Raw genomic sequence first — 22214 nt, forward strand, 5'->3', positions numbered from 1 at the left:
TTGTACAGAATTTTAAAAATATAATTAATCAGTATGCGGTTGTTCAGACAAATGTGAATTATGTTTGCTTAAAAAAAAAAAAAAGTCTAAGTGCTATTTAAAGGAGAGTGTGATTGCCAAAGGAGCTGACCTTTAGCAAGGTTGATTATGCTGAAAGTTTGAGTTCAAGTGACTGCGTTAGATAAAATCAGTGTTCTTCATATTCAAGGTTCGTTCTGCAGGACCGCGAGCCTGCGTCTCGGAGAACGCTAACCCATGTGCTGACAGGTTGGCCCTGGCTGCCGCACGTGTCCCATTCTGTTACTTTTCTGTCTGCAGCATGTCTCATTGATAACCTGCGTGCTCTGCACCCCAGACTCTCCTCTCATTAGCATTGTCTTGTTTTCCTTGCAGAAGTGCCTAGCTGCCATTCCATTTACATGAGGCAAGAAGCTTTTCTGGCTCATCCCAATGGCACAGAAGGTATTTGATTGTACAGCTGTTCTGTTCTTTTTCAGCACTCGGTGACAATCTATCAATACCTAACTCATTTTTTTTTTCCCCCTCCCTTTTTTTTTTTTAATTACCTTCCAGGTTGCATGTATGAAAAAGGTCCTCGACAATTCTATGATGACACCTGTGTGGTCCCTGAAAAATTTGAAGGTTTGTGTTTTACTTAACACCAACATGAAGCCAATTGATGAGCTAAATTTAAATTTTTCAAAATGGTCCCCAGCCCAGGAGGTTTTAAAACCGTAAAAACGGCTCTTATTGCTATACTTCCTTTTTGGCACTGTTGCCTGCAGTAATTCCTTCCCACCACTTAATGTCCTCAGCTCTCGGGTTGAACGACACCCAGCATCATTCAACCCTGAAGACTGATAAAGGGCGTTGTGGGCCCTGAGGGTATAGCACCCTGCACCCAGGCTATTGATGCAAGAGCGAACATGCTCATGGTAGCAGGACTGCTTCCTTTTTGGCACTGTTGCCTGGGTAATTCCTTTTCACCACTAGATGTCCTCAGCCCTCGGGTTGAACAACACCCAGCATCATTCAACCCTGAAGACTGATAAAGGGCGTTGTGGGCCCTGAGGGGATAGCACCCTACACCTAGGCTATTGATGCAAGAGCGAACATGATCATGTTAGCAGGGCTGCTTCCTCTTTGGCACTGTTGCCTGCAGTAATTCCATTTTGCCATTACATGTCCTCAGTCCTCCGGGTTGAACAACACCCAGCATCATTCAACCATGAAGACTGATAAAGGGCGTTGTGGGCCCTGAGGGGATAGCACCCTACACCTAGGCTATTTATGCAAGAGCGAACATGATCATGTTAGCAGGGCTGCTTCCTCTTTGGCACTGTTGCCTGCAGTAATTCCATTTTGCAATTACATGTCCTCAGTCCTCCGGGTTGAATGACACCTGGCATCATTCAACCCTGAAGACTGCTAAAGGGCGTTGTGGGCCCTGAGGGTATAGCACCCTGCACCCAGGCTATTGATGCAAGAGCGAACATGATCATGTTAGCAGGACTGCTTCCTTTTTGGCACTGTTGCCTGGGTAATTCCTTTTCACCACTAGATGTCCTCAGCCCTCGGGTTGAATGATGCCGGCCTCGGGTTGAATGACACCCGGCATCATTCAACCCTGAAGACTGATAAAGGGGGCATTGTGGGCCCTGAGGGGATAGCACCCTGCACCTAGACTATTGATGCGAGAGTGAACGTGATCATGTTAGCACGACTGTTTCCTCTTTGGCACTGTTGCCCGCAGTTATTCCTTTTCACCACTAGATGTCCTCAGTCCTTCAAGTTGAATGACACCCAGCATCATTCAACCCCGAAGACTGATGGAGGGTGTCGTGGACCCTGAGGGGATAGCAACCCGCACCTAGGCTATCGATGCGAGAGCTAATGAGATCATTTCAGCAGGGCTGTCATGAGAAATCATGGTGCCCCGTGCAGCCTACCTGACTGGGACACCATTCTTATCTCAGCAAACTGGATTGCCCATATTTGCCTAAATATTATACAGGATTTACATAGCGCCAACAGTTTGAGCAGTGATTTACAATATAAAGGGGGGCATTATAATTACAGTACAGTTCAATAAAGATGGAATAGGGCCCTGCTCATGGAGCTTCTAAAGGGAGGGGAAGTAGTACAAATGGTAATAGCTGCAGAGGATGATCTGATGGAGGTGACTTAAGTACTGTTTGTAGGTGGAGGTGGGGGTAGGCTTCCCTGAACACATTCGTTTTTAAGGATCGCCTAAAGGCAGACAGGGTAGGAGTAGACCGGAACCTACTGAGGTAGGGAGTTCCAAAGGATGGGAGGGGTTCTGGAAAAGTCTTGGAGGCCATCATGGGAAGAATTAACAAGGGAGCTAAAGAGCAAGATGTCTTTGGGGGGGGTGGGGGAGTGGAGAGTAGCTGATGGATTGCTTTTATGTTGTGATTAGTATTTTGAATTTTAGTTGTTTGCCTAGTGAAAACCAATGTAAATATACACTCTGCAACAAAAATGTGGGGATTTTGTCTGATACGACTCTTTATGGGTTGCAAGATCACCCATAATGGTATTCCAATAGTACTTACCTCCACTCACTCTCCCCTGTGGAAGACTCATATGTGCCACCACACCTTTGGCCAAATGCATTACTGCACACCCCAGCAGCTTGAATCCTGCTAGCCTTGCGAGACAGCGCTCGCAAATCGAGTCAGGATTTATATTTGTATTTGTATTGCGAAACGCTCTATGGTCACTTGATCTCTTATGTTTATATACATGTTTTTTTAATTGGTGACAGGGTCTCTTTAAAAGTGGTATTGCTCCTTCCCAGCTCTATCCAATACCTAAAGATATGTTTTGGCTATGGATAAGCTTAAAAAAAAAAAAAAAAAAAAAAAAGCTGACTTATACAAGATGACAGGCTATACAAACTGTGTGGTTTTGCTAAAGTGCATGATTTGTAAATGAAGCATTATTAGTGTCTTTTGATGGCCGTCCCTGCGCGTTTCACTTGCAAATTGTTCTAGACAATTCATGTACACCTTCAGATGGATCACTGCTAATACTTAGCTGAGAACACACTAAAACTGTTTAACAGTATAATTGACTCTCCACCTTTTATCTGGGTTTTTAGTCCTTTACAGAGGCTCAGATGTCTTTGGGACAGATTTTTCAGCATGTTTTTGTTGATCCATTACAGCCCCAGATTTCTATTGGCTCAGAAGCTCCACAGTGTTCCACATTAGCCACACTAAGCCCTTGTACACACGGTCGGACATTCTGACAACCAAATCCGACGAATTTTGTCCGACGGATTTTGTCCGAAACTGTTGCATACAGTCGGACAAAGTTGACGGAAAATCCGATTGTACATATCGTGATGACGTTATTTCATTACAACGGGACTACGTTCAGGCTAGTAGCCAATAGCTTTGGTCTAGGAATTTGATCTGAGCATGCGTGCCACTTTGTCCGTCGGAGTAGGCTACACATGATCGGAGTATGTCCGATCAGAGCATTTTGTCGGAAAATTTTACGGACAAGTTGGAAAACTTGGTCCGTCGGATACTCCGACGGAAACAGTCTGATGCAGACCACACACAGTCGGATTATCCGCCAAAACGGTCCGATAGGACACATTGCGTCAGAATCTCCGACCGTGTGTACAAGGGCTTATAGTTTATAATCCAGATACAAGTTGATTCCAATGTTAAATCAGATGGAAGACCAAGGAGTACAATGCATTTCGGGCCAAACCTTGCCCCCTTCAATAAAACGTAACCCTTTCAGGACGACCATACACATATATGCCAACATTTAGGGCATATGCCCAGGGAGGAATGCCTGGAACCCAGTCCTTTTGGGTGCATACTGCCCTAAATGTTAGTATTACTAGGTGGGCAGTTCAGCGGCTTTTAGCCTTTCATCGAGTTTTACAGGCTGCCACATTTAAACGCCAGAAGAGCATGCATCGGGGCTAAATGCCCAGTGTACATGGGGCCTAAAATCCTATGCCCCGTACACACGATCAGATTTTCCGACAACAAATGTTGGATGTGAGCTTGTTGGATGAAAGTCCGACTGTGTGTACACTCCATCGAACATTTGTTGTCACACTTTCCGCCAACAAATGTTGGCTAGCAGGTTGTCAAATTTTCTGCCAACAAAACATTGTTGTCGGAATTTTCCGATGCACAAAAGTTTGCGCATGCTCGGAATCAAGCAGAAGGAGCCGCACTGGCAATTGAACTTCTTTTTTTCTCGGCTCGTCGTATGTCTTGTACGTCACCGCATTCCCACGTTCATAATTGTTGGCCAACATTTGTGTGACTGTGTGTATGCAAGACAAGTTTGAGCCAACAACCTTCGAACAAAAATCCACAGTTTTGTTGGCGGAAAGTCAGATCGTGTGTACGCGGCACTACTGTTCCTTTTAACCCCCAGTAACCTGTTGTAACCAGTCAGCTCAGATCCCTGGTGGCTAACCTAAGATTGAAGGACAAAATGCAGCCCTTTGGTGTGTCTAGTGTTTCCCATGGACCCCTAGATTTGTAGAGGGGCTGCAATAGCAATGATCTCCTGTAACATGCCGTTGAAGCACATGCAGAATCTCTAGTAGGTCTGCACTTTGGCGGTCTTGTAGCATAATAGAAATATTATGTGTGACCCTTTGATGATGTCAGGGCCCCCCCCCCCCTATAACTTAGGAATTGACTGCCACTGACTCAGATATTACTGTAGGGAAGTGAGCTGTGGTTGCCGGAACTTGGCACGTTCCTGTTGCTAGTGCATCGATTTACAGAGTAAGCCTGGTATTGGGACTGGTTGAAAGGAAAGTGGGAATTGTTTTGAACTGCCGTTATTATGTGTGCTGCACCACTGAACGCGAAATGAAATTTATGTGTGAAATGGACGGTTGTCTCATGGGGGACACGGTGCCATGACTGACTGCAAGAGGTGTAAATGATCTGCTAGTTATTGTTCAAACATCATGATGATGATAAAAAAAAAAAAACGCTTGTCAGTGGTTTAGCATTGTTACTGTCTGTGGAAGAGAAGGGATACATCAGAGGATATCTATTTTTCGAACATGATTTTGTTAAAGAGAACCTGTCACCAACCTAAAAAATAGCAGGTGCACAAAAAAAATCAAGTATTTGAAATGATTACTTGCAGTGTTTTCCATTCTATAATCATATACTTGCAGTGTACATTTTAACTTCTTCATGCCCACCCCCCCAACACTATACTGTAAATGTGGAGGCAAAAGAGGTTGGGCTTTGACGTGTCACTGGGCGGCTGATGTACATGTTTTGAGAGCAGGCTCACTGTGTGCTCCCAGCACAAACACCGAGCTGTCCAAGACACCTCTCAGTCTGGACTAAACTTCCAATCACGTGACCACTATGCCAGAAGGATCACATGACTACTGATCCTTCTGGCCCCCTGGGTATTCAGAACTGTTTAAAGGGACCACAGGTTGGGAGCAGGAGGGGGTTAAGCTTGCTAAGAAAGTTGACTAGTAAATTCCCTAGCAAAGCCCCCTTCCTCCTTGCACGTCATAACCCCCTCCTCTTCCAGGAGTGTCTAATTACTGTCTATGGGAGCCCAGCGCCTTTGCATGCCGGATGAAGAGCGAAGGGGAAATACTATAAAGTGTCACTTGAGCGACAGTTCTAAATCTGCTGAGGCTGCTGACCTTGCATCCAAGATGGCAAAGTCCACAAGCTGTCTTATTATTATACAGGTTTTATATAGCGCCAACAGTTTACTCAGCGCTTTAGTCTTGGGACTCTTGGGTGTCTACACAAGACGTTTACATTTAAAAAAAAAAAAAGCATAAAATGTTAAATGCACATACAATCTTTTGAGAATATTTTTTTGCTGGAATGAGTGGCATGGCAGCAGGGTCTCTTCAAAGTACATCTGGGTAATCAATGTATGTCGATTTATCGAGTGTTTACTGGAAGCTTGACAGTAGAGCTGCACATCATTTATGTTTTAATGTAAAAACTCTTAACAAGTATACTATTTTTCTGTCTTTTGCAGGTGATATTAAACAGGAGCCGGGTTTGTACCGCGAAGGACCCACTTATCAGAGGAGAGGGTCCCTTCAACTGTGGCAGTTCTTAGTCGCACTTCTAGATGACCCGGCCAATTCCCACTTCATTGCCTGGACAGGCCGAGGCATGGAGTTCAAGCTAATCGAGCCAGAGGAGGTTTGTACATCAACTTATTTTGCTGTGTTTCTGAGCATATGAGTGTTTTTGCTCATCTTCCATAATGATAGCTCCTGCCTGAGGTCAAACTTAAGTACCCCCCATTTCTGTGTGTGGGAGAAGCAGGCTGGAGCAAATACTTCACATAGGGACTTATTTAATTCTCATACAATGATCTCTATTTTATTCCACTGATTCTACGCTTGGCTGTTCATGTCATAAAGTCCTAGGACCTCAAAGATAGGTTTTTTTTTTGGAGTCTCTGTGCATTATTGTACACAAATTCCAGAATGTATTCTCAACTAGATGTAGAATTATTCTTCATTATGTCTAGTTCCTCAGGTAACTCAAACGAAAGAAAGGACAGTCTTAAGATGGCTCCTCTAATTATCTACGTATTCTGTCAGAGGAGACAGATAACATTCTTAAGCCCTTGTACACACGGTCGGACATTCCGACAACAAAATCCGTCGGTTTTTGTCTGACGGATTTTGTCTGAAACTTGTGTTGCATACACACGGTCGGACAAAGTTGACGAAAAATCCGATCGTTCAGAACGTGATGATGTAATTTCATTACGACGGGACTACGTTCAGGCTAGTAGCCAATAGCTTTGGTCTAGGAATTTGATCTGATCTCCATATTCTATAAGGGTAAACAGGTGCCAGTGTTTTGGGCACTTCCATATTTTATTAGAGGTTTTATGTACTTAGGAAGGAATTAGATATTATGAAGACTATGGTCTATTGAGTGAGAAGATGTCGTATATGTGAAGGTAACTGCAACCGTTGTACTCTTTCTATGTATTTTTTTGTACATACTCTGGAAAGTGTACTGTTCTATGGTGTTTTATTTTGTTTTTCTTTAATAAAACTTTATTGGAGATAAAAAAATTAAAAAATAGTCCATAAAACCAACATGTTGATTTTGTTATAGGAGGAATCTGTTGAGCTTCTCTAGCCCCTGGTTCCTTGAATGTCTTAGCCCTTGTACACACAGTCGGACATTCCAACAACCAAATTCATCAGATTTTGTCCGAAACTGTTGCATACACAGTCGGACAAAGTTGTCAGAAAATCCGATCGTACTTAACGTGATGACGTTATTTCGTTAGGACGGTACTACGTTCAGGCTAGTAGCCAATAGCTTTGATCTAGGAATTTGATCTGAGCATGCTTTACACTTTGTCCGATCGGAATTCTCTATACATGATCGGACAAAGTCCGATCGGATCATGTTGTCGGAAAATTTTATAGCCCAGCTGGAAAACTTGGTCCGTCGTATACTCAGACGGAAACAGTCCGATGGAGCCCACTCACTGTCGGATTATCCGACAACATGGTCCTATCGGACATTGTCCATCGGAACGTCCGACCGTGTGTACAAGGGCTTAGATGCTTAAACTGTGAGATCTCCAGGCTAATAATACCTGACCTTATTTCTGTCCATCTGGGAGTTTTAGGTCTTTGCTTCCACAGATATCTCCCCAATAGAGAGAGAGGGGAATTTCAGAGAGTTTAACTCTCCAACATTTACCAAACACTGAAATATCAATTTGGGAGAAGTGACCCTTTAACTGTTTTGCTGCTACCACCATACGCGGCAGTATCAGAATGTAAAGTTGCGGCTGCGCTAGTGAAGCTATGACTTGTTTACATTTTAAAAAGGCAACTTTGGGCTCTCTAACAGATGTTAATGTTAATTGGTGATTTTCTTTGCCAAACTGAACTCGCTTCACTGCCTTATACTAAGTGGCACAGACGGTCTACTTTTGTTGCATGAGTACACTCTCTGCACATCTGTATCAGTATATTCTGATCAGTGTAGTTTTCTTTTACAAATAAATAGCAGTTGCAGAAATGATTTTGCATTAGAATGCCTGGCTCTAAAGCAGGGGCCCCCAAACTGTGGCTCAAGGGCCAGATGTGGTCCGTTGCTAGCCTTTATCCAGCCCTTGGGGCACTATTCCTTCCAATGATATCAGGCACTATTCCTCCCACTGACATCAACAATGAGGCACTATTTCGTCCGCTGATACCAATGATGGGGCACTGCTCCTTCTCCTACTGACCACCAACCCTGAGGCCTTGTTTAATGTGAATAAGCCCCTTTCACATGGGTGGAACGATCGGGTTCACCTATCAGTTTTTAAGGGGGGGGCATCAATTTCCCTCTATGGAGTGGCAGATGTAAACGGACATCCAAACCTATCCTCTAAAAACATACGGCTGGGGGATCCATTCCCTATCCGTCTAGGGCAGTGTTTCTCAACTTCAGTCCTCAAGGCGCCCCAACAGGTAATGTTTTCAGGATTTCCCTCAGATGAAACAGCTGTGGTAATTACTAAGACAGTGAAACTGATCAAATCACCTGTGCAAAATAATGGAAAGCCTGAAAACATGACCTGTTGGGAAGCCTTTAGGACTGGAGTTGAGAACCACTGCCCTAGACCAGTGTTTCTCAATTCCTATCCTCAGTACCCACTAACAGGCCAGTTTTGCGAGAACATTAAATATATCACAAGTATTATAATTGACTGCTCAGTGATTGCAGTATTATAGTCTGCATCTCCCCAAAGTAATACTTAAATTCTGGCCTGTTAGTGGGTCCTGAGGACAGGAGTTCAGAACCACTGCTCTACCGGATCGGATGACAGTCGGATGTAAACTGAGTGGTTGTCCCTTTACATTCGAACGCACATAGAGGAAAGCGGGCTGTGTCTGTGTCTGCTCTGTATCAGCGAAGCGGACACGGACCTGTGATCCGACCGCTCAGCCAAGAGACCCCCCGTCCCCCCGCTGAGCAGGTGGATCCGCTAGCAGAGTCCCAGTGTGTGAAAGAGCCCTAACTAGCAGGTGTTTCTAAAGCAGAAACCCTCAGGCTTTTGGAGTCTTTGTTATGATCCTAGAGAATGAAATAACTTCACAATGATGATGATGACCTCACTGGTTTTAAAGGTTTAATTTTAATAATTCATTAGCACATTGATAATGGGAGGAGGAACCAAGGGAGGCAAAATATCAGCAGAATAAACTTCAGCTTTAAGGAGTTATAATTATAACTTTTTATTTTATTTTTTTATTTATTTTTTATAGGTGGCGCGACGATGGGGCATCCAAAAAAACAGGCCAGCTATGAACTATGATAAGCTCAGCCGTTCATTGAGATACTACTATGAGAAGGGAATCATGCAGAAGGTGAGACGCATTGTCTTTGTGATTTATTTATTTATTTATTTATTTTTTCCAAAATAAATTTTATTGAAGAAAAGTTCAACATAGCAGGATTACAGAATCAACATGCAGTCGTTTTGATATCAAATAACAAGTGAAGTCTTTGTGATTTATAATAATTTTTTTTTTGTGTGTGTATAGAGTGTGTAGGTGTTTAACGTCTAGTCAATGGTTTATTTTTTATAAACTTGTTTTTTTGGTTTTTTTTTGCTGGTCCATTGGTGATGTTGCCCTTTATTTTCTGTCCTGGAGATGCAACAGGATGTCACAGTAAATCTCTCCTGTTGAACAGTTGTCACCAGGAACAGGCATCCACACTGAAATATTGCCCCTTGTCTCCTGTTGTTGTGACGGCTATAACATTTTGGATTTGCCATTACTTTCCGTCCTGGTGACAATGGTCCTAAATTCTCATGTGTGAATTAAAACATGCTTAGAGGAGGAAAGGGCAGAGATATCACTCCTTTGGTCTTTGTCCAATTACAGGAGATGGGGGTGGCTGTTGACCAGGCTGTATTTACGAACTAAAGTAGAAATATTAGTTAGCAGCTGTCCTGTAGGACTGCGCAAACAATAAGAATAAAAATTATTTGGCAGGTAAAGCAGCTCATATATTATGTATGTGTAAAAAAATTAAGTTAAAGTTAGAATTAGTTAAAAGGAGAAAAAAAAATAAAAAAAGTGTGTGTATGTGTGTATGTGTATGTGTGTGTGTGTGTGTGTGTGTGTGTGTGTGTGTGTGTGTGTGTGTGTGTGTGTATATGTATATATATATAATAAATAATATATATATAATAATAAAATATTTACAAAAATGAGAGGGGTGTACTCACTTTTGTGAGATACCGTATGTGTAATATTATATATATATATATATATATATATATATATATATATACAGTGGTGTGAAAAAATGTTTGCCCCCTTCCTCATTTCCTGTTCCTTTGCATGTTTGTCACACTTAAGTGTTTCGGAACATCAAACCAATTTAAACAATAGTCAAGGACAACACAAGTAAACACAAAATGCAATTTGTAAATGAAGTGTTTATTATTAAAGGTGAAAAAAAATCCAAACCATCATGGCCCTGTGTGAAAAAGTGATTGCCCCCTAAACCTAATAACTGGTTGGGCCACTCTTAGCAGCAACAACTGCAACCAAGCGTTTGCGATAACGTGCAATGAGGCTTTTACAGCGTCCTGGAGGAATTGTGGCCCACTCATCTTTGCAGAATTGTCCTAATTCAGTTACATTAGAGGGTTTTCGAGCATGAACGGCCTTTTTAAGGTCATACCACAACATCTCAATAGGATTCAGGTCAGGACTTTGGCTAGGCCACTCCAAAGTCTTCATTTTGTTTTTCTTCAGCCATTCTGTGGTGGACTTGCTGGTGTGTTTAGGATCATTGTCCTGCTGCAGAACCCAAGTTCGTTTCAGCTTGAGTACACGAACAGATGGTCGGACATTCTCCTTCAGGATCTCTTGGTAGACAGCAGAATTCATAGTTCCTTTTATCACGGCAAGTCTTCCAGGTCCTGAAGCAGCCAAACAGCCCCAGACCATCACACTACCACCACCATATTTTACTGTTGGTATAATGTTCTTTTTATGAAATGCAGTGTTCCTTCTACGCCAGATATACTTGGACACACACCTTCCAAAGAGTTCCACTTTTGTCTCATCGGTCCACAGAATGTTGTCCCAAAAGTCTTGGGGATCATTAAGATGTGTTGTGGAGAAATTGAGACGAGCTTTGATGTTCTTTTTGCTCAGCAGTGGTTTTCTCCTTGGAACTCTGCCATGCAGGCCATTTTTGCCCAGTCTTTTCCTGATGGTGGAGGCATGAACGCTGACCTTAACTGAGGCAAGGGAGGCCTGCAGTTCCTTGGACGTTGTTGTGGGGTCTTTTGTGACCTCTTGCATGAGTCGTCGCTGCGCTCTTGGGGTAATTTTGGGCGGCCGGCCACTCCTGGGAAGGTTCACCACTGTTCCATGTCTTCACCATTTGTGGATAATGGCTCTCACTGTGGTTCGCTGGATTCCCAAAGCTTTGGAAATGGCTTTATAACCCTTTCCAGACTGATAGATCTCAATTACTTTCTTTCTCAATTGTTCCTGAATTTCTTTGGGTCTCGGCATGATGTGTAGCTTTTAAGGATCTTCTGGTGGACCTTACTGTGTCAAGCAGCTCCTATTTAAGTGATGCCTTGATTGTGAACAGGTGTGGCAATAATCAGGCCTGGGTGTGGCTAGAGAAATTGAACTCAGGTGTGGACAACCACAGTTATAGTATGTTTTAACAAGGGGGGCAATCACTTTTTCACACAGGGCCATGATGGTTTGGATTTTTTTTCACCTTTAATAATAAACACCTTCATTTACAAATTGCATTTTGTGTTTACTTGTGTTGTCCTTGACTATTGTTTAAATTGGTTTGATGTTCCGAAACACTTAAGTGTGACAAACATGCAAAGGAACAGGAAATGAGGAAGGGGGCAAACACTTTTTCACACCACTGTATAATATTACACATACGGTATCTCACAAAAGTGAGTACACCCCTCTCATTTTTGTAAATATTTTATTCTATCTTTTCATGTGACAACACTGAAGAAATTACACTTGTCTACAATGTAAAGTAGTGAGTGTACAGCTTGTATAAGAGTGTAGATTTGCTGTCCCCTCAAAATAACTCAACACACAGCCATTAATGTCTAACCCGCTGGCAACAAAAGTGAAAATGTCAAAATTGGGCCCAAAGTGTCAATATTTTGTGTGGCCACCATTATTTTCCAGCACTGCCTTAACCCTCTTGGGCATGGAGTTCACCAGAGCTTCACAGGTTGCCACTGGAGTCTCTTCCCCTCCTCCATGACGATATCACAGAGCTGGTGGATGTTGCGCTCCTCCACCTTCCGTTTGAGGATGTCCCACAGATGCTCAATAGGGTTTAGGTCTGGAGACATGCTTGGCCAGTCCATCACCTTTACCCTCAGCTTCTTTAGCAAGGCAGTGGTTGTCTTGGAGGTGTGTTTGGGGTCGTTATCATGTTGGAATACTGCCCTGCGGCCCAGTCTCTAAATGGGGGGGGGGGGGGGGGATCATGCTCTGCTTAAGTATGTCACAGTACATGCATGTTGGCATTCATGGTTCTCTCAATTAACTGTAGCTCCTCAGTGCCGGTAGCACATCTCTATCTCAGGTGAAGAAGCTGATATATTGTGCCGATATACCTTTATTAATATGATTATTTTATTAATAATTGTATATATTTATAATTATGTATAATATTTTTTATAGTTTTTGAGCTATTTTCCTGGAGTTTAGCTTCAAACATTATTAAAATGAGGAAAAAAAATATAACCTATAAATTCTAACATTAATAATACAATGAACACATTTTTCTTAATGATATACATTTTTTTTTCAAGGTTGCCGGAGAAAGATATGTATACAAATTCGTGTGTGACCCAGAAGCCCTGTTCTCCATGGCCTTCCCAGACAATCAGCGACCGTTATTGAAAACGGACATGGAAAGGCACATCAACGAGGAAGACACGGTACCGCTGTCGCACTTTGACGAGAACATCCCCTACATGCAAGACGGCGGTTACTGTAACACTCACCCATACAATGAAGGATACGTTTACTAGCGATAAACGCGGACGATGGAATCTTTTCACTTTTCTTCACCAGGCCCAAGAAAAGCAAAATATACTTTTTTATATATATATAAATACATATATATATAAATATATTTAGTAGTTCCTAAATGGGCTTTTCCTGTTGCATATCTCAAATGGTCTGCCATGGACAGAGCACTTTACTTATGGGACTTGGGATAAAACATAAAACGATGTATGTAACAGAGTGATAAAAGAAGATGGAAATATTCATTTATGCTCGGGAAGGGAACTTAAAGCTTACGGTACTACATTACGAGTCATGTCTGTATTTACTTTATTTTGTTTTTTTCCTGTTTTTAAATCTCATAATATATTGTACATTATTTTCTTTTTAAAACCCTGGGTACAGTTAACTTGTATTGCTTAAATAGGTGTATGAAGATTGGCCATTGTTCTTTCCATTATTAATGGCACCGGACGTAAATCTATGGTTTTGACAAATTCAGGACTGTAAGGCAAGGCCGCTAAAAGTTCAGCTTTGTGAAGAGTATTTCTTACTGACTTTCCACCCTTGTGGCTCTTCAGGCTTTAAGGAATCTCCATTGTATCAAATTGTGAGGTTTCTTTTTTAAACCCCTAAGTGTGTTTTAGAGGGGCATTTGTAATGCCCCCTACTTCCCCATAAACCCTAATACTCCCCTTGCCAGCATGTCCTCACTGCTCCTACCTCTGTCCCAGCCTGGCGACAATACCCAGTGCTTCCAGGTATTGGGGAACATGTGATCTCCTCGGGTGCTCTGGTTTAGCTGGCAATGCCTAAACTCAAGTACCGTCACACTCGCTGGTGGAGTGATGTCACCTCTCCCTCACCAGTCGCCATTAGGAACTTTAGTGCTTGGTGCAGGGCTGGCAAGGTGAGTAACAGGAGGGCGGCAGGGTGTTTCAACAATGCTTTCACTTTGCCCCGAATGGACAAATTGACCGTGTCTCTTTAAGGAATAACTATCTTGGGTTAAGAGAGAGAAACTGTGATTGCGGCTCCCCCTTCTGAAAACATTACCGCTATGTAATAGAATTGCAAGCATAGATGAAATCTAGATTCTTTATCTGGGGGGGGTTATATAATTCATCAAAGTTGGATCTTGTATTCACCAACGGTAGACCTGCAGGTCCCTGTCACATGACTATGTGCTCTGCAACCTTCCTCTCTGTACACTACCAAGGTTGTTTTTGGTCTCAGATTTAGGGCCGTTCTAAAAAAATATGGGGTTTAGCTAGCATGTTTTCCATCTGCAAAGGGCAGAACTTGGGGGAACATAGCAACTAAGTTGTATCCCCTGAGTGAATTCATTAGCTTGCTTTACAGGAATGTACCTTGAACTGATTGAACAATGGAACAAGTCCGTTTTTGTTAATACGGTTTCACAAAGTTGACCTTTTGCCTTACAGTATCAAGATTTTTTTTTTTTTTTTTTTATAAAGGTGGAGTTAGATTTCAAATGTTATAATCCACAAAATATCATCTCCTTTTGTAATGTACATTTTTAAGATTATGTCTTGAAGGAGTTTCTCATTTTCAGAAAAGTGAAAGTCTTCCCACGCTGATGACCATCAATGCCACGAATGTGCCATCATTTTGATTTAGAATTTTTGAATTTCATATTTCCCAACTGTTGGGTCTGTAGACAAGTGCTGTGGCTTTGTCTATGGAAGGTGAACCTTCTGGACAAAAATGGGGATTTCTCATTTCAGTTGCTTAGAAAAGGTTCATAATTTTAATTTCTAAAATGATGCCAAATGCCACAGATTACAAGGGAGCCAGGTTCTCCATTTAATACATTTCCATGTATTGATGAAAATTTAAAACTCCTTTAAGCTGAATTCTATAAAATTTAAGTGGTAAAGAAAATGCCATGCAATCTTAAATACAAGTTTTAATATAATGTATGAGGTACTGCTTGTGTTCAGAAAGAAGTATGCAAATATTTTCTGACCCCTGTATACTATTTTAACTAATTTATAAGAAGAATGCAATACCATTTTAAATATTTTTTAAGTAGAATGCCATTGTCTTTAGTTGACAGCTCCACCAATGTAATAAATCTGCGGGGTGTATTTTTGACTGTTCATAGAAGAAAATGGATGAATTACCAAGTTGTCCACTCATTCTGTAATTGGGTCACCTGGTTGTTGAAATGGTTAAAAAAAATCTAATTCCTACAACAGATTTGACTTACAAGTACTGCCAAAGCTTTGTGCTGTTTCTTGGCAACTCAGTTCCTAAATTGACAAAAGATCCCAACCAGAAATTCTACATTGGTGGAGGTTTCAGCTTTAGTAAAGAGGTCGCTGTTGCAAGGCAAATGTTTGTAGTAAAGTGTTTAACAAATTTATACTTGAGCCTCTTGGTTGAATGGAAGTTTTATTATAATTGGTGTCTCCAAATTAGAGAATTGGTAGAGTAACGTAGGGGAGTGTAGATACTTCCGTGTCCCATATACTCTAATCTACATTAACAGTGTCTTTGAGACCTGTAGCCAGTGCCTTGTTATGCCAGGGTGTTGGAAATGTTGGTCGTAAACTACTCTCCCCTTCCCTAAAATAAATTCTGTTGAATGTAATCAAAGTACAGTCACAGTGATGGTCTTCCTAAGGTCACCATTGTTTTGTTTTGTTTTTGTCATCCACTTGAGTATTTGTCAAGAAACAGGGTTTCTCAAGCAAGGTTCCATGGAACCTTAGGGTTCCTCTAGATGTTGCTAGGGGTTCCTTGAGCAATGAGCAATTTCTGATTCTCAGATAAGTTCCCGACACCATTGATCTTTTTAGCTATCTGTAAGGGGCAATTCTTAATGCATTCTCCCCACTGACCAATTACACCACTGTATTACGAGTTTTAGATATAGTCATTTTTACTGGGGGGTTCCCTAAGACCAGAAAGTTATTTCAAGGGTTCCTCTGTGTTAAAAAGGTTGAGAAAGGGTGGCTTAAGGCATACCTGTCACCCTAATACAATGCCAGAAAAAATGTTGGTTGAGCGTGTATAGCGCATATTAAAATTAGAGTGGCACTATTTCTGAGGCTCCACACTTTGAAATGTTGGCACGGCTGGCAAAATGATCATTTGAAAACATATGGAGAAAATAAATGGTACCAGGAAAGCCTTTAAATGATAACGCTACTCATGAGATTTATTGGATGTGGTAGCTCAAGTTTAGTGAAAGTAAATGTGGTTTTCCTCTGCATCAAGCTCTGTTGCAAAGTACCATGTAGCTTACAGCTAGCATTCTCCACAAACTAGTTTGTCTGGGTTTCAAGAGCTATCACAGACTTAGACCTAGGGATGTTTAACATTGACTTGCAGACTTAGAGGACCTGTCATGTTTAAAATGGTGTGTTGGACAGTCATTAATTTCCTTGGATATGGACTATGATTTCGACCATGTCCAACATCAGTCTTCAGCCCCTAGCAAAGCTACCAGGGTCTTGTCATTTGTCAGTGTTTTCAGTAATTCCCCATGTTATGTTAAGCATGGGAGGGTGAAGGTTTTTAGAATAAATTCTAATATAGAACAGGGAGACATTGTTCAGCAGGTATTGGATACAGAGGCAACATTTCACCTGCTTTCTAAATGTTTTTGTAGAAGGCGGATAACCAAGGATACCATCAGACAGCCAGGGAAATTCATAGGAATGGATGTTGGATATGTTTGAGGGCATGTGGTGCCAATATGGACCCAATGAACAAACAGTGTGAATTTTCCAGCCCCTGGTACTTGGTGAAAGTAAAAATTGAGTGTCAAGGGGCCCTGTTGTAACCCCAATGGGAACAGCACTTCACAGTTAACTGAAATGAGAAATGTCTTAATTTCGATACTGAAGACTAGACTTTCAGCTGAATGTCCAACTTCTTCTCATAACTTTCAACACACTCCATGAGAAACTAGATATTTCAGCAATGACAGGCCCTCTTTAAGGAACAGTGGTTCTGTTTTTTACCTTAACAATTTAAAGTAGAGAACCAGAAATGGCTTCTAACCTGCATGCCTGTTCGGATCAGTGACTCATTACAGTAGATCTGTCATGAGAGTAAGATGTGGACTTGGGCCACTAATCTCTCTCTTTCTAATAAAACCAAGAAAAGCTAGTTTCCTGGCTGTCATTCTAATGCCTGGTTTTACTGGGTATGGGTCACCAACATAGAACAAATTTGCAAATCAAAAGTTCTGCCTTTCCCTCTGATATTCATCCTTTGTGATTATGTCTATGACTCGGAAATACTTGAGCTAGGCAACTAGTATTTACGAAAAGGAGGCACCATATATTTCTCTTTACAGGATAAGTTAAAGCCCACTTTGGCCCTTATGATGTATTATGTAATGCAGTCCGGATGCTTATGCGATATTCTGCTGTTCGTTTTACATAACACTATTAAGTGTTAACCTCTATGCTGGCAGCACAGAAAAGTCAGACCACGGCTCTCACGGACAAAGCAGTGACCCGGCTCTCCAGCCTTCCGACACAACTTCTGAACACTGCTCCAATCTACTGTACTCTCACTCCCTGAGCAGTGCTGGTAATTAGAGTAATGTTCAGGGTTGTGTTTGACCACTGGAGAGCCGGGTCACTGATTTGTGTGAGTGAAACGTGGTCCTACTTGCTTGCATGCTGCCAGCATAGGGGTTTTTTTTTTTTAAACCCATGCTGCAACCCGAAGGATGGCGTTGACTGGCTTTTGTTAGTTTCAAATGGGCTTTGCATTGTCTTACAAGTCCATGGGAATGTAAAATGTTGCTTGAGTGAGGTCACGGCAGGTCAAATAGAATGGTCAATGAAGTGCCTCAAACTAATTCCATGGACATCAGCCCAAAGCCCATTCACACAGCCCGTAAAGGTTGGCTAGTACATGGGGGAGGGGGTTTTGTTTTGTTTTTGTGGATCAGTCAGCGGGTGGATCGAAAAACAAATGTTCAGATTCCCCCGTCCACCCAAGCAAGGTGGATGGAGGAATCCTCCCCTCTGGGACAATGGGGTTGATTTACTCAAGGCAAATAGACTGTGCCCTTTGCAAAATGCAGTTGCCCTCTGCAAGTGCAGTTGCTCCAGAGCTTAGTAAATTAGGTAAACCTTCACTTTCCAAAGAATACCCAATCACGTGCAAGGGAAATAGAAAAAAACAGCATTTTTTTTTTTTTGCACATGATTGGATGATAGAAGTCAGCAGTGCTTCTGCTTATTTACAAAGCTCTAGAGCAGTGGTTCTCAACTCCTGTCCTAAGGACTCACTAACAGGCCAGAATTTAAGTATTACCTTGGGGAGATGCAGACTAGAATACTGCAATCACTGAGCAGCAAATGATATCACCTGTGATGTATTTCCGTTATCTTGCAAACCTGGCCTGTTCGTGGGTCCTGAGGACAGGAGTTGAGAACCACTGCTCTAGAGTATTTGCACTTTGCAAAGTGTACAGCCTTTTTGTCTTCAGTAAATTCACTCCATTGTGTCCTGACAGTGGTACTCCTCTGCTGTCAAAATGCAGTGATCAGTGCAAATGAAAATTTTGCAACAATCCCAATCGAAAAAAGTTAGAGTGGGAATGGCCATTGATGGATCAAAATTCACTCTTTTTCAGTCTCTGCTGAACTGGCTGAACTTTGATCCACCTATGGCCAGCTTACCTTTCACATGGGCCTAGCTACTGACTTGCAATCAACTGTGGATTGTTTTGTTAGCAGGCAATCAGGAGGTGATAGGTAGCCCATCGCACACCTATTTGTAGAGGGATTTTGCTCTGAAATTCCTCTTCACAGCACCACAACCAGATTCACTGAATACGGTTAAGGTGTGGCCTGCCAACCACAACATGCCCCAATTTTCAACACCTGGCAGTTCCCATGTAACAAAGGCCCAACAGTGTTAGGGCTTGTTCATGTGTGAAATACCCAGTCTCCAACCAAACCAAAGAACATTTGACTCATTCCTACTCTGAATGCATACGACCCTTGGGCTCGGTTCACACTGCCTCAAATTGGAATCCGACCTGTTATATCCCTGATTGACATCTGAAATCCCATGTTCGTCAATGAGAGCTGTCCTAATTGGCACTAGGTTCCTATACAACTTCAAGGCAACTTCTCTCTGACTTGTACCCATAGACTTTAATGGAAGTCGCCTCCAATTTGGATACTCATCCATATTGATGTGATTTTGATACGACATTACAGGAAGATTAACCAGGCAGTGCATGGCATCTTCCTGTATGCTGTTATCTCTGCATACCTGCACAAGACAAAGTAGCTCTGAACTCCCATTAAGTCGCTCTCAAGTTGCCAGCAAGTCACAAGGAAGTCTCCTGGCAAAGTCGCACTATAAGTTGCATGACTTTCAGGTTGTGGTAGTGTCAACCGAGCCTTAGGGCTCATGCACACTAATGTTGCTATCTGCATTCAGATCACTCTTCAGAGAGCATTTGACATGCGCTGGGAAGGCATTGTATTGCCTATTTTATCCCCCTTGATCATTCATCGTAATGCACTCAGTTTGCGAGCCACTTACAGAGCAGGCCCCATTCACTTGATTGCAGTTGGCGGGCATTATGCCAGCTGAACGCAATGGGGGTATAATTTCTGGTGGGGAATGTGTACACACCTGGCCACTTCCTCTACAGCTAAAGGGGGTAGCGGTTGACCGCAGCTCAAGCACAGGGTTTTTTTTGTTTTTTTTACAGCCCCCCCAACCTCGCATTTAAATGAGCACTTAAAAAGGTTATAACAGCAGATTTGTTACTCTATAAGTAGCCTTGCTGCATTACAGTATTTAATCACAAGGGGTTTAATTGGTCTTTAATGACGTATGACCACCCTACAAGTGCCAAACAAGATGGCAAATGTGGTTCCCTCATCCTGATGGCTTATCTGGGCAACATATTCGAAAAAAATTATGCAGGTTTTAAATCCACTAAATCCTGACAGGTTCACTTTAAGATTGAGACCCATGTTGTAAGCATTAACGGTCAATTTAGAAGTCCTAGAGGGAGATGACGAGAATAAAAAAAAAAAAATAGAATACTGCAAGCTTATTATTTATTCAATAGGAATTAACTGTACTCAGACACATGTTATTATGCTGTTTAGGTACAGCAAGCACTCTTCTGGGGACAAAAGAGAGAAAAAAAAATCCAATACACTAAATAGGTACTTTAGTCATTTTTAGATATGGTACCCATTAATATGCATTTATGCCTTTTACCGCTGTGTTATGTTCACAACATGTATAAATGCTAGAAAAGGAAAAAAAAAATGCTTCTGCTGCTGTATTTTCTGTACTATTTTATTCTTTGATGCTCAATTTACTATAAAACCATTATACGCATTGCTGTAACTACAGGTAGCATTTCAGGACAAAATAGATGACTCCCATCATTTATCGCTGAATAACATAGCTTGGCTGCACTGCAATCGGCTCCTGCGCATCGACAAGACGACCAGCGAGCGCCCGCTTGCTGCGAAAGGCTCGGACGGATCTTTTTTTTTTTCTAGCGTGGAATGGAAGCCTTGCTTGTTTTGTGGACTGCTAAAGATGCCAGGAGGCTGATCAAACCGACCGGTTACGCCTGCCGCTCACTTGGGACACTTGCGTTTTAGAGCGTGCAATCTGGTCGAGAGAAAATTTCTAAGGATACATTTCTGATGTTTGTTTTGCTTTATTTTTAAGCAGAAACCTGTACAGAAAGAGTATGTATTGAAAATTTATTGGAACCTTTCGAGCTTGTGTGTGTGTGCTTTATTTCATTTAATACTGGTATTTGTATAACACTGACAACTGACATGCTTTACGTAGTGTACATTCACTTCACTTCCTGCCCTCAAGGAGCTTACATTTTGCATTAGTCCCTGCCCTCAAGGAGCTTACATTTTGCATTAGACCCTGCCCCCAAGGAGCTTACATTTTGCATTAGACCCTGCCCCCAAGGAGCTTACATTTTGCATTAGTCCCTGCCCCCAAGGAGCTTACATTTTGCATTAGACCCTGCCCCCAAGGAGCTTACATTTTGCATTAGTCCCTGCCCCCAAGGAGCTTACATTTGCATTAGTCCCCACCCCCCCCAGGAGCTTATATTCACTTTCGTCCCCACCCCCAAGGACCCTATCTTAAAATAACTTAAATTCCAAGGACGTTATACATTTGCAATAGTCCCCACACCCAAAGAGCTTACATTTACGTTAGTCCTCACCCCCCTCAGGGAGCTTACGTTCACATTGATCCCCACCCCCCAAGGACCCCATCTTAAAATAACTTAAAATCCAAGGACCTTATAAGTTTGTCCCCACCCCCCAAGGAGCTTATATTAAAATAACCTAAAATCTGAGGACCTTATACATTTGCATTAGTCCCCACCCCCAAGCTGCTTACGTTCACATTAGTCTTCACCCCCAAGCTGCTTACGTTCACATTAGTCTTCACCCCCAAGGAGATTACATTCACATTAATCCCCACCCCCAACTATCCTATCTTAAAATAACTTAAAATCCAAGGACCTTATACATTTGCATTAGTCCCCACCCCCAAGGAACTTACATTTGCATTAGTCCTCACCCCCCAAGGAGCGCACATTCAACTTTAATCCCCATCCCCCCCAAGGACCCTATATTAAAATAGCTTAAAATCCAAGGACCCTATACATTTGCATTAGTCCCCACTTACGTTTGCATTAGTTTCCACCCCCAAGGTGCTTACATTCACATTGGTGCCCACCCCCAAGCACCCAATCTTAAAATAACTTAAAAAGCCAAGGACATTATACATTTGTCCCCACCCCCCAAGGAGCTTATATTAAAATAAATTAAAATCCAAGGACCTTATACATTTGCATTAGTCTCCACCTCAAAGGAGCTTACATTTTCATTAGTCCTCACCCCCAAGGAGCTTACATTCACATTAATCCCCACCTCCAAGGACCCTATCTTAAAATCCAAGGACCCTATACATTTGCATTAGTCCCCACTTACGTTCGCATTCTTCCCCACCCCCCAAGGTGCTTTCATACACATTGGTCCCCACCCCCAAGGACCCAATCTTAAAATAACTTAAAAAGCCAAGGACCCTATCTCACATACATGATAGGTCCAATTTAGACAGGTGCCAA

The 22214-nt window shown here is 42.1% G+C and overlaps 1 protein-coding gene across 6 annotated transcripts in view; it reads left to right on the forward strand.

Annotated features, from left to right (window-relative positions):
* The window catches only part of ETV1 (ETS variant transcription factor 1), a 104100-nt gene extending 83269 nt beyond the window's left edge, over positions 1-20831 (forward strand). For 5 of the 6 annotated variants that reach the window (XM_077490709.1, XM_077490705.1, XM_077490706.1 and 2 more), the window contains 5 exons: positions 394-462; positions 574-642; positions 6040-6209; positions 9305-9406; positions 12874-20831. In XM_077490709.1, coding sequence (XP_077346835.1) covers positions 394-462; positions 574-642; positions 6040-6209; positions 9305-9406; positions 12874-13095 — 632 coding nt within the window. In that variant the 3' untranslated portion in view covers positions 13096-20831. The remainder of the gene's footprint in view (positions 1-393; positions 463-573; positions 643-6039; positions 6210-9304; positions 9407-12873) is intronic. The other variant, XM_077490708.1, reaches the window with a different exon arrangement.
* The last annotated feature ends 1383 nt before the right edge of the window (positions 20832-22214 follow it).

This window comes from Lithobates pipiens, unplaced genomic scaffold (genome assembly GCF_037356315.1).
Source record: "Lithobates pipiens isolate NorthernLeopardFrog02 unplaced genomic scaffold, aLitPip1_a1.2 Scaffold_19, whole genome shotgun sequence".
Classification (NCBI taxonomy): domain Eukaryota; kingdom Metazoa; phylum Chordata; class Amphibia; order Anura; family Ranidae; genus Lithobates; species Lithobates pipiens.